Genomic DNA, 18,636 nt, shown 5'->3' on the forward strand with positions numbered 1-18,636 from the left:
AACCTCTCCTTGTCACTGAAGTATTGAGTGAGGCATTCCCCCCCCCCCCAGAGCATGATAACAAAATACTGTAAACTTTTATTATTTTTAATATGGCAGGCACAGTTAAATGTTCAACCTCACCTGCAATCTTAAGAACTAAGGCCCAGTGCCGAGGGCCTTCTGGCGGTTCCCTCGCTGCGAGAAGCCAAGTTATATGGAACCAGGCAGAGGGCCTTCTTGGTAGTGGCGCCCACCCTGTGGAACGCCCTCCCACCAGATGTCAAAGAGAAAAACAACTACCAGACTTTTAGAAGACATCTGAAGGCAGCCCTGTTTAGGGAAGCTTTTAATGTTTAATAGACTATTGTATTTTAATATTCTGTTGGAAGCCGCCCAGAGTGGCTGAGGAAACCCAGCCAGATGGGTGGGTTATAAATAAATTATTATTATTATTATTATTATTATTATTATTATTATTATTATTATTATTATTATTATTACATAGGAAGAGCGTGCTGGATCAGGCCAATGGTTTGACTTCACTCCCTGGAGGCGCCTTCCACTGTCTCTTGAGACAGACGCCAACCTCTAGTGGGGAGTGTGGTTGTGTTCAGGCCCTCCTTTCGGGTTGGCAATGTGACAAGCAAACACTGGACTAGATTGGTCTTTAGGCTGATCCAGCAGGCCTCTTTTTAAGCTGTTATATGGCAAACTGGTGGCAGCTGGTGTGGAAACTGTTGAGCCCAGCCCATTTTGAAGCCCTTTCAAATATCACTCAGCCTTTGCCAAAGCAGGAGTGCAGCTATTTCACTCTGGGCAGCTGGATCCACTGCCCTGCGCCCCCCCTCAAAGGCCCATGCTGTGAGGCATCTAGAGAGAGAGAGAGCTGCAATTACATGCCGTTTGAAGTGATTTTAGGGGGATTTGAAGTGAAGCCCGCCTTTTCTGGATTGCCTTTATTGGGAAGCTGATCAGTGAAAACATTCACAGATTTAGTTTTGGGAGTGTGGGGTGGGGGTGGGGGCAAGAAACGGGAATGGAATGGCAAGAGACCTTTCAGGTGTATCTCAGCAGGAGCTGAGGTATAAAATGCACTATGGGAGATTACACAGCTCATGTAGGAGTGAAATTGTATGGACTTTTAAGAGCTGAGAAAGAAATAAAAAAGAACTAACAACAAAGGTTTGGGAGAGAATTACTTGAACAAGTTCCGAAGGAAAGAAATGCATAATGTACTTAGGAGCTTTGGGTTTCCAGCACTGCCTGAGGAAACATATTAGTGATTTTTAAAAACTTAATTTTATTTGATGGGTTAATAGAATGTATTCAATTTAAACTTATACCTCTGGGTACAGGGCAGTATATAAATTCTATAAATAAAATAAATAATAATAACCTTATTATTACCAAAGCAGAACTAAAAAAATAAAAACTGGAAGATGCTGCACAGCAAATGTGCCCTAGTTCTCCAATCTCACAATATAAATTATGTGGTGCAGTGTGCAGCTCATACAACCTCCTTGTAATATACTTTCCATTAAAGCTGTGAGAGGGTGGGCAGGATTTCCCTCATCAAGAGGGCAAATATATATTTTGAACCCTACAGGAAAATCTGGAAGGGAGGGAGAGGTATGGTGGATGGGTAAGGGGAAAGGAATGGCAGATGAGGAAGAGTAAAGCACCACCCCCCTTTCCCACTGCTTCTCTGCTGTAAATTCTACTTCCATCTGAAAAGGCTTCTCTTTTTAAAAAAACCAAACAAACACTGTGACAGGTCTCTCTTGCACATGCTAAGGGTGTTGTTAGCACCGGACTGAGCAACAGAGACAGTATGAATAAAGTATGGAGTCACAAGGTCAGGGCTGTGGTTCACCAACCAGATGACCTGCCAGAGGCACTGGAAATGGTGTGTGTCTCTTATTGTTGTTATTATTTTATAGTTTTAATACTGTGAACCATCTGGATCCTCTGAGAAATGCAGGGTGTCTGTATATTAATCTGAAAAAATGCCTGACAAGGAAAAATCAACAGTTCCACATTAATTCAAATTACTTAATCAAACACAGTTAAAACGTTTTGCCACAATGTCTCCTCATGTAAAACAACATATCTAATTCTATTCTTATTATATTCATGCAAGATTAGAGTACAGTGGTACCTTGGGTTACATACGCTTCAGGTTACATACGCTTCAGGTTACAGACTCCGCTAACCCAGAAATAGTACCTCGGGTTAAGAACTTTGCTTCAGGATGAGAACAGAAATCGTGCTCCGGCAGCGCGGCAGCAGCAGGAGGCCCCATAGCTAAAGTGGTGCTTCAGGTTAAGAACAGTTTCAGGTTAAGAACGGACCTCCGGAATGAATTAAGTACTTAACCCGAGGTATCACTGTAACAGGATTTTTATTTTTATTTCGCTATTTGCATTTTTTTTTAAAAAAAGTACAAAATGAAAGAAAGTTGTCCCATGATTACATAATCTACAGTTCCTTTCCAAATAAATAAATAAGCAAGCAAGCTTACAAATTCACTAAGGCTGCAATTCTGACCCCTCAACTCCAGTGTTGATGGCTAGGTGGTTAGGGTGCAGCGCAGGCTCCCCTCTCTGCTGACTTCTACCAGAAAAGTGATGGTTTAAATCTCCACTCAGCCATAACTCTGAATGGGTGCCCTGGTCCTGTCTCTATCTCTTAACTTAACCTAGCTCATAGGGTGACTGAGAGGACAAAATGAGGATAATGAGTCAAAGGCATTTATTTGAGCTCTTTGAGCAAAATATAAACAAAATAAATCAACGAAGAGCTACAGTTAAATAACTGGGATGTATATTTATAATATCATTAGTATAAAATAACCAGATGAAAACAGCCATATTGTGCCTATGATATCATGCCACTTTGCAATAAGTGTCAATTCACACATCTAGTTTCAGACCTGTCACAAGTACATTTGCACCAGAAAGTGGTGGTGGAGGAAGAGAACTTTCATAAGGAATTACTTGCATCTTCATTTAAGCAGTGGCAGTCTAGCTAGCCAGTACTTAAGATGAAGTCCAAAGGCATATCTAGCTCTGAATCTTGGAAGTCTGGGCAAAGAAGAATCATGACAAATGATCAGAGGTGGCCAACTCAGTGCCTTCATCAGCCCCTGCCCGCACAGCCAATTTGGGACAATGGGAGTTAGAATCCAACCTCATCATCTATCTCTGAACTCCAAAGTAGTTGATAAGAACCCATTGACTAACAACCACAGGAGCCTCCCCCCACCCCAAACCAGCAGCCATTCCTCTTGCTGCATTTCTCTAAAGTGTTCCCTAAGGGAAGTGTCAGTTATAAGCCTGTCAGTTATCACCTCTGCAGAGGTTATTTGATCAGTCATCGTTATAGAGTTAAGTGTTGATGCTAAGCATTCTGCAGTATCTTTTGAATAACTCTGCAAGTGCCTGCTGGTGAACTGCCATATAAACAGCAGCTGCAGAATTATCTATCACCTTCCTTGCGGACACAAGCATCACAACTCTCTCTTTCCCTTTCCGTCTAATGTCATGCACTCTGAGCACAGTTGCCAAGACAAAGTCAATATTATTTCTCAGCTGACCTTGCAAATTCAGGGCAGATGAATTATCCCCAAATGCACAAAGAATCAGAGAATCACAGCTGTCACTCATAAGGTCCCTGGCCACTCCAACCATTTCTGGCACTTTGTTTTATTTGAGGCTAGAACATGGCAGATGAGCCCCCCGCTGCAGCCGCCACACAAAAAATGCTGTGTATATAACTCAAGTTTTGAATGCGCAGCTAGTTTGTGTCCATATGACAGGAATGGCCGCTGATATTCTTGGGCCTTTGTCAGATCAGGCAAGACCTCACATTCAGTCTTCATACAGACCACAAAATTTTAACCACATATCTGAAGGCAGAGTTTGGTCTTGCTGTAGGTTTCTGATTACTGTGGTACCTTTAAGTCCATTAGTCTAGCATAAAAGGCACATCATTCTCAATTATTCTTGCAAAGAACGGAGGTCTGAAGCCATGGGGATAACAACACCAACAACAACATTAGCAAATTATATAATGATGATGATTTATACCCTGCCTTTCCACTACAATTTGTAGAGCTTACAACAAACCATTCACTACAAAATCAAGTAAATAACAACATACTATTTTGCCTGGACTGAGGCTTAATTTTCATGTCCCTTACCAAACACTGGAATTTAATTATTACCCAAGCCTTTGTGGTAGATTTTTGATAGCTATTGCAGCCTTGCACAGCAAAAGGGCTGAATCTAAGAGGATTATAGGAGCGACAATAAAACAGCCCTTCAGGTTCATATCCCTTGCACCTTTCTTTGATACATGGCAACAGCATGTTACAAATTTGTTTATTTTTACTGTACTAGCCTCTCTGTCAAAACTTACTTGTGTTAGTTGCAACTGGGCTAAAAGGAAAAAAGAACCAACTTTTGGAAAGCCTTCCCATCTAAAAGAAAGGGCATAGACACACCTCCTCATCTGCTGCTGCTAAATATCTGCAAAATATCCCCTGCATAGAAACAATACTTGTTTAAATTCTTTCATCAACCTGAATACATGTAAAAACACAGCAGTTAAATTTCTAATGGGAATTATCTGTGAGCTATATATTTTAGAAATGGAGTAGAAAAATGTGGTTACATACCAGAGAGCTTTATTCATAATCTGGAATGTGCCAGTGTACAATTTGCTAATAAACATTTATAAGTCTTATGTAAAATACAAAACTTTATCTCTGCTTTCATTCCTACATGATATTCTAAGCTGGGGAAAGGCTACTAAAACGGAGCAGATTATGCTACAGTTCAAGCATTCATACCCTCCAATGAAATTTTTCATTAATTTATAGAATGAATGTATTGCTATTTTCTAATGTAGGATATTCATGAGTGAGTGGGCTTAGAAACACAGTTGGATGCCAACATTCTGATCTTAATGCACCAGATAACAAAACCCCTTAAGGCAATCAACATCAGTATTTCAATACATACACAACCATCGTTCTTCCTTAAACATACTATTTCTTTCGTCATTAGTATTTTGAATGAGGAAGGGAAGGAAATACAAATGGAAAAACATATATTTTCGAAGTGTACAGAAACTACCTTCACTGAATAAAAAAGCATATTTAATCCTTGATCCTAGATGGTGACTTGAAAGCATTTTTAATAATGAACAGAACACTTTTCAGGAGGAAAAATCACCAAGCAAAGTCTGCAGTTCTACAGGAAATCATCATAATCACTATGTCTCCAAGCCAAATATTTTCTGGAAGGTGCATTAAAAGTTGCTTCCGAAAGAAAGACAGAGAGGTCCTCAATAAATATGAGAGGACCTCTCTTCCTGATCAAATAATGGAAGCACAGCCAAGTCCCATGCCATCCAATGAGTGCAAAGGAAGTTGGTCTGAGTTGAACGACCTATCTGTGCACTTATAGATGCATGTAAACAAAGATCACAGTAGCACAACACTTCTGAAATTTTGTTTAATCATTCTGCTGGTTAGCCCACCTATAACATTAAGATAATAAGAAGTCTTGTGCAGAACTTCAGTATATATGCTGCTTGTCCCAACAAAGCGAAACATAAGAGCTGAAGAATCAGTTTTGAACACACCAATAAAATCACACACAACAATGGCCTTGCTAGATCAGCAGTGCATCAGGCAGAGCTCTGATTGAACAATATGGAACATACCAGCTGCTAGGTTCAGATATATTAGTAGACTAAAGAACTTTGTTGCCTACTTTTCTACTCAAAGTAATTGAAATTAATTAAAAAGTCACAGATCATACAAATTATTCTAAAATTCAATTATATGTATTAAAAATCACCCAAAATACCCAACATCAACTTAATGTTTAGGATAATAAAATAATATTACAGAACTAACAAATGCTCACAATTAATTGGCAATTAACCTAAATGCCTTCCAAAATATGAAAAATTAAAAGGAAACAACCTGGTGTGCTCTAATGGTGGATTCTGGAACATAGTGATTCTGTCTTAAGCTAACTGGCCTGATTGAGCTTATTGATGCATCCTCCATCATTGCTTCTCCACCTTAAAATTTGCAAACATATTTTTAAGCATCGTACGTCTCCCGTATGCTCTTTCAAAGGAAGTTGCCTTTGCAAGTCTGCCTACTAAAATTCACATACAGATGGGAGTTAACAGACAAATGAACCACTAGAAAATGCATCTTCTGCAAAGAGAGTCCTGCCTGGTTAATCATAATAGTTTCACTGCTGCGGCTGTTGTTTAAAAATGATAGCTCTGTCTTATTTTCCTTAGAAACCCATAGTTGCAGTACCTCATTAATAGCAAGCTGTTCTCCTCCTCCACCTGGGTGGCCATAACGATGGCTAGAACTTCGGAAGTCTTCATACAAGTCTTCTTCACTTCCCACATCATCACTGGTTTTCTCCAGTGATCCATCAGCAATGACTAAAATAATAAACAAACAAAAAAATCAGGAATGTTGGCCAGATGCAGAATGGAAGGAAGCACAGTAGGTTAGTGTGTTCAAAACAAGGTTATTATAAATGTAAATTTTCAGGCTATAAACAGAACAGGTCTAACAGAAAAGAGAAATAGACAGGACCTGTTGGAATTTATGAAGCTCAGCAATAGCCCTGCTTTATCTTGGAATGATACAGCTCACCTGTGGCCATAAATTTCCCTGCTTTCTTTGGTTCTGGTCTCAGTGGTCCCTAGCAAAGCCCATGGTTTGCATACAGAATCTCTCAAATTCAGTTCCTGGCATCTCCAAGAATGGTTGGGAAAGACCCGTTTGAAATCCTTAAGAATTACTGCTAGTAAGTCCAAACAATACTGGGTTAGATGGACCAGCAATACTGTCTTGGTATAGGACATCTTTCTATGTTCCCTTAAGTGCTTAAAGGAAACAGGCTGCTGAAAGGGTGGTCAACAGCTCCTGTTTACAACCCTTCACCTAGGCCTGGAACATCTGTCTGTTTTGATTGCTCTGCTTCAGCTCTCACCAAATCCTGCCTGGTTCTCTTTGCCTGTTGCCTCCATATTTGCCCTTGGCTCCTACTCACTGCAATCTTGCTATGTGCTGGGTGTATATATATATTCTTATTTTTTTAGCTATTTGATTTCTTACCCATGCTTCACCATGAGGTGAAATACAATATTAAAGTCAGTTAAAACAAATTACAGTCATTTATAGATGATATTGCTTGTAAGTGATTGCAATAGCTCTCCACTAATGAACAGAGCATTTTCTTTTGGCAGACTTTGTCTGCACCCCAAACCACCATTTTGTGACTTTGGCTGGTAGATTCCAGTGTTCCAAGGGACAGAAGTATATCCTCTAAGCATGAAGTCTGCCTACCCATGAACTAGGTCAAAATCTTAGGAAAAAATGCAGCAAACAAACCATTTGACTTAAGCTTTTGAGAATATAAATGATGGGAACAGGGAGGGGCAGAATGCCTCTTTAGACTAAAGTATTTCCTTCTAGGCTGTTTGTTCCCTTTTCCTCAGCACGACACTTTATTGTTTCATCAAATGTTTCACTATACCTTTCCTTTACATGCCGCCTCTGCCTGTTCCATTACTGAACTCTATAATTTTCAGCTTCAAGACAAATCTCTCCCATCATCTTTAAAGCTTTCTGGGTTTTTGTTTTGTTTTGCTCCTTCTCCCTGTCCCCTCCCCCAATTGATATATGATTTGCACTTAGATGAAAAAGTTGTGGTCTGCGTTAAAATGTGCTCTGCTAAGCCCCCTTGTAACCTATAATCTGTGTCCTTGCCAAGCACACATTTGTTTGCCTAGCTTAACTCATGTTCAGGGATCAGCAGCATGAGTTTTCCAGGGCAGTCTTGCAAAATGTTATTTCACCCTGTAATAGCTGCTCAAGCTTAGCAAAAGAAAGCAGCAGTGGCAGGTTTCTGCCAACTGTTCCACTGCTTGCGGCAACACCAAAGATGCAGTTCAAATGCCACACTGAAAATAAGTAAAAGAGAAGGATTTTCATTGCATTTATACAAATTAGAGCATCCAAAATGTCAAAGGCCCGAGAGAGAAACATTTTTAAAATGTAAGAAGAAAAGCTGCCGACTTATTTTTGAATTCCCAGAAATACTAACCTTATGCCCCTGATACTTAAGTCATGCATCTAGAGAGCTGAGGCTGGGAAGACTTTTAACCCATTACATTACAAGAACAATCCTAAAGTTAATGGCAAATCTTCCATTTATTTCAGTAGATTGGGATCACAACTATTTGCAGTGGAAGAGTAGTACTTGTTTAAACACACACAAACACAGTGAAATGAAAAACAAACAATAGTTTCTCATCAGTTTTATCAAGCGTTAAGTTTAAAGATCTTAATGCTTTAAAGCTGAGAAAAGTTCCTTGTATCTCCTCCTATACTTCATCTCCCTGGCTATGTATTTACAAGTGAACATCCAGAGTTTGCTACCTCAGTGTTATATTACTCCCGGAATAACTAATCCCTGTGTACACACAAAGTATTTCAGTGTGTTCAGACCACATCCATTTGCTGAATATTTTCAGCCAATCATAGGTCACTGTGTTTCCCTATGCTACTGGCTTTCATCCAATAATCATGCTAATGTAAATAAGACTTCACCTGCAATGAAAGGGAGGTGAGTCAAGACAAGAGCAGTTGACCTTTTTTAAACCCCTCTGATTCATCCTTTGAACATGTATATACATGAGGGCTGAGCTCAATCACTGATATCCAGGGATACTTGATTGCGTAAACAAACAGGTCCTGACACACATCATGCCAGACCCTCATTTCTGCCTTCAGTCAGAGGCAATCACATCAGTGCACATAGATCTATTAAAGCAGGTATGCTTTCTCTAAAATAGTTCCAGGGCTTGTTGAATGTCAGAGGCTAAAGGGAACTATAGAAGCTAGGTATTGTGGTAGACATAGCAGTGCCCACCCTGACACTAGCTTGACCTTAATTTAAGCATATATTCCTAGCTGAGAGTGGAGTTCCTTGCATAGCTTCTGTTCTCCTCTTTGTGGTTAAAAATAAATAAAAAGAATCTACTTTTCTTTTACACCAATTAGACAGAATACACTTATAAGCTGCAGCCACACTCCAAAATACAGAAAGTCTTCTTACTGGTGAAGGTCCAGGTTTTGAGGGGTCCCTAACAAAGGGCCCTAACTGGGTCCAGGTTTTGAGGGGTCCCTAACAAAGATTATCTTAGTGTCCCCGCTCTGAGGACCATCCCCTTCACACTGCTGCATGCTACTTCTGCTCATTCACTTGCCCTTTCTCTCGTGGCCCTGACGGCAACCCTGTACAGGGAGGTTTTTTAAGGTTTAATGTTTTATTACGTTTTTATTCATGTTGGAAGCCACCCAGAGTGGCTGGGGCAACCCAGTCAGATAGGAAGGGCATATAAGGAGGAGGTGGAGGTGGAGGGACTGAAACTTAATTATGCCATTACAACTATTACTATAATGATTGTAAATAGTACTACTGTGATGCACTTATGGCCGGTCAAGGAATGAATCACTTGACTGAGTTTTATGGCATCTGTGAGTGTTTCATCTCAAAGAGTAACTTCAACTGCTGTCCACTGCTTCCAGAAACTCTGCTAAATGAATGAAAGCTTCTAATAAGGTGCCTACACACAAGTCTTCTCATGCAGCAAAGGTGTGATGGACTGTGACTACTACTACTACTACTTGTTATTATTTCCAGAGGAAGAGCGCAAGGGAAGTAGAAGATGCTGGTCTGTCTCCTTACTCTTTTCCCCTGGTTGTGTGTTAGATTGGGCAAGTGACAGACAGTGGCAGGAGGAGGAGAAACAGAATAATCAAGAGGCTCCAGAGATTGGCAGTGGACACACAACTGCTGGAGAGTTGGCCTTGGCAGGTGCCAACAATACCACTGCTAGCCCAGTGCCAACTTTGCTTCCTTATGTAGCTGACTTTTTTTGTGAGCCTGACCAACATACTGTGAAGAGGATCTCACCTTTGCCCCATAAAATATTCATATTACCCAAATATGCCTATTCACCATACCTCAAGTTCTTAGAGCACTGAAGGATCAAAACTGGATAGAGAACACAAAATGCGATACACAACATTTTTACTCAGATATGTAGAGCTACACAGAATTTCAAAATGTGTAAACATTTCTTCCTACACACACACACACACAGCAATGCATTCAATGTTACCCCTACTACTCAGAGAAGACCCACTGAAATTGATGGTCATGACTAAGTTAGGTCCATTATTTCAATGGGCCTACTCTGAACAAAACTGAGTTGGATACAACCCATAGAGTCAGCCCAGTGAAATATGTCACTTTCAATTATTCTTGGTTTGAGAGCCAGGTAAAAACCCTCTGCCAATGTTTTAATCATAGCTGACCAGAGATGTTCTAGTCTGGAGCTGAAGTCTTTTAAAAGCTCTCTTATAAGTTTCTGCTTTTTCTTTCCAGTTCTCTCCCACCTCTGCTGTTCTTTGGCAGTAGAGTATACCGCCACAGTCCATTAATGGGCAGGCTTAATTGTCATGATCAAGCTGTCTGGGTGGTAACCATAACAGTCTGTTCCCAAATATCCACTCAGAGCCTAAATATAGGCATCTTTTATCTTTCTAATTCTATTTTGCATCACACCATGTAAGCTGTTACAAACGGTATTGTTCTTGACAACTGTACAGCTGTAAAATTTCAGCTATATTAGGAATAGTCATGTTTCTGTGGGTCATTAGCTTGTAGGAGCCTCTGAAAACTGCTCTCGTGAGATCGGATCTCAACAACAGCCCATGACGCAAATATTTCATATTTCAAGCATTCCTAGTGTACAAGCATTTGCACAATCATATTTAAAATGTTTACAAAAAAATTAAGCCTCTATCATATTGAAGGGAAAGGAGGAGGAGCAAAACAAAAGCTGGACACTGGATGAACCCAGCCATTTGTCCCAATGGCCACATACAAGATGAATGGACATCGCAGCCAAAATAGTGCCTGTTTTATGAGATTCTAACTTTTGTGTTCAATAGCACTAAAGTGAAGTGCTAACCAGGCCAAGGGCCAGGATTTGGTACAGACTGCATTAAGTTACTAACAATATTTACCATAATACATAACACAAAAATCAGACGTTAAAAACATACAGGATGCCACTAATGAAAACAGACAGCAAACAAGTGTAGATTTTGAGATGTGGGATTTGTCTGTTTCCTGTGCCCAGCAGGTGCCCTAATGCTAGAAGCAGGAAATCTTGCTTTTGCTCAACTATTTTCGCAATGTCTGCTTCTCTTTCCTGTAGAAACTTTGATGGCATTCATCAAAGCTTAACAGAATTAAAGCACAACTCCACGTCTGTGATATCCCTTTGTAATAAACAAATTCAGAGCTTGTTAGAACGACAAATGTTGCTTGGGGCTGTAATCCTTATCCAATTGAATTTTGTCACTGATTGCATTCAGGGCTGCATGAATCCTCATTAATATGTAGTAACTTATTTTTAAAAATGAGCTTCTTCTCCGAATGTCACCTTGCATAAGTTCCCAAATGCCAACCATACAAATGGATCAATCCAAGGAAGCGCAGTTATGGATTCCCAAGGAATGTGACATTTCCAAAATGATAAAAGTGTAAAATAATTATAGCTAAAAGGTAAATGTGGGGTGCCTTTTATATATTTTATATATTTTTTTAAAAGGTGAAGGGTTAAAAACCAACAAAGGGAATAGGTTTTGCAATCCTATCTGCTAGACCAATTATTTTGCTTTCCTGTCCCATCCCCTGAAGTATCAAAGTGAGACTGTACGAAAATGAACTTTGAAAAAAAGGTACGAGGAAACCTGCTTGTTCTACAGGTCCTTTTACACTGAAACACAGCTGCAAAAGTGTTTCATAATATGTATGTGGAACACATGATAATAGAATGCACATGAAAAACAGGGTGGTGTATAGTGAATAAAATGTTGCATTTGAATTGGGCTGTCCTGGGTAGGGATGGAAGGATTTGTCAATTTGTTCTTTTAGTTTCTAATTTTTCCAATCTTAATTTCAATTATCCACATTTCTGCAGCTCATCAGCATTTTGGTGTGAATTTATCCTAATAAATATACTTTTGTATGCAGTTTTGACTAATGTATATATCTTTGCTAGCAATGTGCCCAAATATAATGGATTTTGGTATGTGCTTTGCACAAATATATTTTTATGCACATTTTGCCATAATATAAACATTTTTTTTTTTTTTGAGAACTAAACCACAAAACTCAAGCAAGTGAGAATTCTGAAGCATAGCTATGTTTTGGTTTGTGTGTTGTTTGGTAAGGGCCAGTTTAGTAGATTCACCTTTAAACATTAACTGAATCAAATTTCTGCTCCATCCATAATCCTGAGTATTTATTCCTACTCAGCCATGAAGCTACAAACTGGAACTGGGCATGAGACAGGGAGGAAAGAACGACCTGCCACGCACATTTTTGCTCCCTTACAAAACTGCACAAATATGAAGAGGGCCCAGGGAAGCAGCTGCTGCAGGACTGTGTCTGTGAGGAGGTGAGGGGTGGAGTTGTAACTCCCAGTGGAAAGGGATTACATGCTAACATTTCTGTAGGAGAAGAATTTCTACCTGCACACAATTTAGGCCATATTTTGCTCATCTGAGAAACTTCACTTTCATATTTAAAAATCATGTCACATTCCCTCATAGCTGTGCATAAAAATGGTCCCCGTATCAAGAAGTATTTTTTAAAATTCCCATTATTTAATCAGCAGTCCATTTTACTGCATCTAATAATTTTTGTACTTTTTATTTATGATATTTTTCTATGTTTGGGTTGAGGTATAAAAACTCTCTAAGCAGCAGTATGCAACCATTTCAGTTCCTGAACTGAAATATTATCCTTAGGCTACATATTGCTTTTTATCTACTTTTAAGCTTTATCTCTTATGTTTGAGATTCGCCACTTTCTCTCTCCTCTCTTCCTTCTTCTAAAACCAACATGTCAAAAATAGTGGTGATAATACTGGTGTGATGCAATTGTTGGTCATGACACATTCGTTCAAAGGCCAATTTTCTTAACTAGAGATATGAATTGGGGGGGATGCTTTTCCTCCCCTTCCCCAGTTTTCCCTGGGGTTTTCCAGCCTTCTACATCTCTATCTATGATCCATCTGGTCAAAGACCAATTTCCTATACAGTACTGCTTATTCTAGTACCCCAAAAAGCTATATCTCTAGCAGAAGACACTGACAGATTACACCCCATATAGTTAAAGCACACGACAGTGGGATATATCAGCCTCTTTGGGAGGGAGGATTACCATAGTCTTTATTCACCCTCTTCGACCATGTGATTTCAATCAGAAAGGACGTCTGAGTTGGATGCTCCAAACTTTGACCACATGGCTTTACCAAGCCATCTTCGTGTTTCTAGACAAATGATTTAGAAACTTTTACCTTCTTGAAACTAAATTAAACTGCCTGTCTTTTCTTGCTGCTGTATGGAAAAGCACACAAATCTGACCTTTGAAGAGTTTGTAAGCAAACCATTTTAACTTATCAAACATGTGGTCTCTTTTTTCTAAGCGAAGGGAAGTAAGGGGAACTTTGGAAGAAACTTAAAAGGGGATAATTTAAAGGTCTAACAAGCCATATCTCCACTCTTAACTTATCTGCATGTTTTGCGACTCTAAATCTTTGCTGGGGATCTCCCCAAAAGAGTATTTGTCTCAAACCTGTATCTAAGCATCTAGGGAATTCTTTTATTCTTTTAAACCAATTACAAACAAACCATTAAATACCAACAATGACATCTCCTAGAGATTCCTGGGAACTGTAGTTTGTAAAGGATTCTGGGAAATGTAGTTCTGTTGTGGGTAAACTATAGTTCCCAAAATTCATTTTTGGGAAGCCATTTCTCCTTCTCACTGGGCCCGTCTTATCTGTGCTGTGTTTGTGGCTTGATTTTTTTGCACATACATTTCTATCAAGAGCTCTAGTGACCCAAGAAGTGTGTCATTTTCTCTTATTTGTTACAGACCCCGCCATCTCCTTGGGAAAGAGTGGCTGTCAGTTTTCATTGTGTTCAGGCCAGTGACACTCAGATGAAATGCTTGCTGCTGTTTTTGTTTATCACAACAGAGAAACTCCCAAGGGGAAATAAACTGCAATGTCCCTCTCCTCATAGCATCACACTACTCTGCTTTAACCCCAAAGGGACACTCAGAATATATTGCCCTCCTTCTACCTTGTTGTTGTATAGTCGTTTAGTCGTGTCCGACTCTTCGTGACCCCATGGACCAGAGCACGCCAGGCACCCCTGTCCTCCACTACCTCCCGCAGTTTGGTCAAACTCATGCTGGTAACCTCGAAAACACTATCCAACCATCTCGTCCTCTGTCGCCCCCTTCTCCTTGTGCCCTCCATCTTTCCCAGCATCAGTGTCTTCTCCAGGGAGTCTTCTCTTCTCATGAGGTGGCCAAAGTACTGGAGCCTCAGCTTCACGATCTGTCCTTCCAGCGAGCACTCAGGGCTGATTTCCTTAAGAATGGATGCGTTTGATCTTCTTGCAGTCCATGGGACTCTCAAGAGTCTCCTCCAGCACCATAATTCAAAAGCATCAATTCTTCGGCGATCAGCCTTCTTTATGGTCCAGCTCTCACTTCCATACATCACTACTGGGAAAACCATGGCTTTAACTATACGGACCTTTGTTGGCAAGGTGACGTCTCTACTTCTCAAGGTGCTGTCTAGGCCTGTCATTGCCCTTCTCCCAAGAAGCAGGCGTCTTTTAATTTCGTGGCTGCTGTCACCATCTGCAGTGATCATGGAGCCCAAGAAAGTAAAATCTCTCACTACCTCCATTTCTTCCCCTTCTATTTGCCAGGAGGTGATGGGACCAGAGGCCATGATCTTCGTTTTTTTGATGTTGAGCTTCAGACCATATTTTGCGCTCTCCTCTTTCACCCTCATTAAAAGGTTCTTTAATTCCTCCTCACTTTCTGCCATCAAGGTTGTGTCATCTGCATATCTGAGGTTGTTGATATTTCTTCCGGCAATCTTAATTCCAGTTTGGGATTCATCCAGCCCAGCCTTTCGCATGATGTATTCTGCATATAAATTAAATAAGCAGGGAGACAAAATACAGCCTTGTCGTACTCCTTTCCCAATTTTGAACCAATCAGTTGTTCCATATCCAGTTCTAACTGTAGCTTCTTGTCCCACATAGAGATTTCTCAGGAGACAGATGAGGTGATCAGGCACTCCCATTTCTTTAAGAACTTGCCATAGTTTGCTGTGGTCGACACAGTCAAAGGCTTTTGCATAGTCAATGAAGCAGAAGTAGATGTCTTTCTGGAACTCTCTAGCTTTCTCCATAATCCAGCGCATGTTTGCAATTTGGTCTCTGGTTCCTCTGCCTCTTCTAAATCCAGCTTGCACTTCTGGGAGTTCTCGATCCACATACTGCTTGAGCCTACCTTGTAGAATTTTAAGCATAACCTTGCTAGCGTGTGAAATGAGTGCAATTGTGCGGTAGTTGGAGCATTCTTTGGCACTGCCCTTCTTTGGGATTGGGATGTAGACTGATCTTCTCCAATCTTCTGGCCACTGCTGAGTTTTCCAAATTTGCTGGCATATTGAGTGTAGCACCTTAACAGCATCATCTTTTAAAATTTTAAATAGTTCAGCTGGAATACCATCACTTCCACTGGCCTTGTTATTTGCAGTGCTTTCTAAGGCCCATTTGACTTCACTTTCCAGGATGTCTGGCTCAAGGTCAGCAACCACACTACCTGGGGTGTATGAGACATCCATATCTTTCTGGTATAATTCCTCTGTGTATTCTTGCCACCTCTTCTTGATGTCTTCTGCTTCTGTTAGGTCCTTACCACTTTTGTCCTTTATTATGGTAATCTTTGTACGAAATGTTCCTTTCATATCTCCAATTTTCTTGAACAGATCTCTGGTTCTTCCCATTCTGTTATATTTGTTTGCATTGCTCGTTTAAGAAGGCCTTCTTGTCTCTCCTTGCTATTCTTTGGTAATCTGCATTCAATTTCCTGTATCTTTCACTATCTCCCTCACATTTTGCTTGCCTTCTCTCCCCCGCTATTTGTAAGGCCTCGTTGGACAGCCACTTTGCTTTCTTGCATTTCCTTTTCATTGGGATGGTTTTAGTTGCTGCCTCTTGTATAATGTTACGAGCCTCCATCCATAGTTCTTCAGGCACTCTGTCCACCAAATCTAAATCCTTAAACCTGTTCCTCACTTCCACTGTGTATTCATAAGGGATTTGACTTAGATTGTATCTTACCGGCCCAGTGGTTTTTCCTACTTTCTTCAGTTTAAGCTTGAATTTTGCTATAAGAAGCTGATGATCTGAGCCACAGTCAGCTCCAGGTCTTGTTTTTGCTGACTGTATAGAGCTTCTCCATCTTTGGCTGCAGAGAATATAATCAATCTGATTTCGATGCTGCCCATCTGGTGATGTCCATGTGTAGAGTCGTCTCTTGTGTTGTTGGAAAAGCGTGTTTGTGATGACCAGCTTGTTCTCTTGACAGAACTCTATTAGCCTTTGCCCTGCTTCGTTTTGCTCTCCAAGGCCAAACTTGCCAGTTGTTCCTTTTATCTCTTGATTCCCTACTTTAGCATTCCAATCCCCTATAATGAGAAGAACATCCTTCTTTGGTGTCACTTCTATAAGGTGTTGTAAGTCTTCATAGAATTGGTCAATTTCAGTTTCTTCAGCACCAGTAGTTGGTGCATAAACTTGGATTGCTGTGATGTTAAAAGGTCTGCCTTGGATTCGTATCGAGATCATTCTATCATTTTTGAGATTGCATCCCAGTACAGCTTTCGCCACTCTTTTGTTGACTATGAGGGCCACTCCATTTCTTTTACGGGTTTCTTGCCCACAGTAGTAGATGTGATGGTCATCCGAACTGAATTCGCCCATTCCCGTCCATTTTAGTTCACTGATGCCCAGGATGTCAATATTTATTCTTTTTACATTTGATGGAGGTATATATAGAAATACCTTGGCAAATTCCATCCTAATTCAGGTGTTTTTTTAAAAAATCTAATTCATTGTTATTACAAACCCAGAACACTTAAAAAATGTAGGAACAGTTATCACACTGGCATACCGCCACCAGCTGTTGCCCAAAATGACTCATGTCTCTAGTGTATGTTGATTAAAGTTCACTTCCTAGTCAAAAATGACCACATTTGAATACTGGCTGTCAAATATTATTCGTGGCAATAACACGCAAATTTAAAAGCTTATTATTTAAGTTCTCCTGCCCTGCTAGGGAAAGTTAAGATGAGATGGCATCCATCTGTCTCAAGAGACAACAGAGAAGTGTGCCCTTGGGGGTAATGTCAAACTGTTGGAGAGTTACAGCGCCTGCTGTGGCTGTAGAAAGCGATGCAGGAGAGACATGTTTTGTTGCAGCAGATAAAGACATCTAGTTGTGCTGCTGCAGATGCATTTTTTCCCTCTGTGCTCCTCCCAGCTTTCTAATCAATTTCAGATGTAGAACCGCCTTGGGAAAAGTGCAGATTCCAATATGGTGGCCATGCAAGAACGGCAGCCCTTATTGTTTTACTATTCATATTTAGACTTTCAATATCATTTTAAGAAGAGGTATGATATATCTTATTTTTAAAAGTTAAGGCACCTGTGAACATTAAACACACACATACACAAATTAATATTTAAATTTTAAATAGCCCAAAAATATGAATATAAGGACCTACTGGATGAAGCCAATGCCCCATCTAGTCCAGCATCCCATTCTCACAGTGGCCAACCAGATGCCTGTGGAAGCCTGCAAACAGGACATAAATGCAAGAGCACTCTGCCCACCTGCAATGCCCAACTGGCATTCAGAGGCATACTACCTCTAGCAGTGGAATTAGAACATAGGCACAGTGGCTAGTAGCTGCTGAGAGCCTTATCTTCCTTGAATTTTTCCAGTCCTCTTTTAAAGCCAAGTTGGTGGCCATCACTTCTTCCTGTTAGAAAAAGTTCCATAGTTTTACTGCAAAAATGCCTTGACTCCATACTGGAATCTGTGCACTTCCCAAAGGGGCACCACACCTGAAATCAAACATATAACTGAAATCTACAGTCCTGCAAGAGCTGACCTTGTCACAATTTGCAGTAAAACAAATAACCACACGACAATAACAGCAAAACTAAAGAATTAAAACTTCAGGAGGTCCTATTAGAGATCTCCCACGTCACATCTGTTTCCACCAAGAATAAAGGCTTTCTAAACAAGCAGAGGATAGAAGAATCCAGTTCTTGACACTTAACTCCGGTGCTCAGCAATCTTGTGCCCCAGCACTTGTGCTGTTTATATTATTCTCAGGGCAACTGGCTGTTTTGCCAAAACATTTCAAACAGAGCTTCAAAACTCTCTGTGTTATTTACTTTGGGTTTGAAATGGGGAAATCAAAGCTCGGGGCGCTAGGAGATTAAGATCTTCCATTAAAAACTTGCTGAAGCAATCTATATCTTGGAAACACTAGGGCACAAAGTGCCAGCAAATTCTGAAGTCTGATCAGTCTGCAGAATGATTTTCAGAGTCACTGGAGAAGACAGCTCTCTGCATG

The 18,636-nt window shown here is 40.3% G+C and overlaps 1 protein-coding gene across 1 annotated transcript in view; it reads right to left on the reverse strand.

Annotated features, from left to right (window-relative positions):
- Positions 1-18,636, reverse strand: part of ARHGEF4 (Rho guanine nucleotide exchange factor 4) — a 157,509-nt gene that overhangs the window by 38,745 nt on the left and 100,128 nt on the right. Inside the window, 1 exon segment of the mRNA XM_028730648.2 lies at positions 6,329-6,462. Within this exon segment, the coding sequence (XP_028586481.2) occupies positions 6,329-6,462 (134 nt within the window).

The sequence above is a fragment of the Podarcis muralis genome, chromosome 6 (assembly GCF_964188315.1).
Source record: "Podarcis muralis chromosome 6, rPodMur119.hap1.1, whole genome shotgun sequence".
In the NCBI taxonomy this organism is placed as follows: Eukaryota; Metazoa; Chordata; class Lepidosauria; order Squamata; family Lacertidae; genus Podarcis; species Podarcis muralis.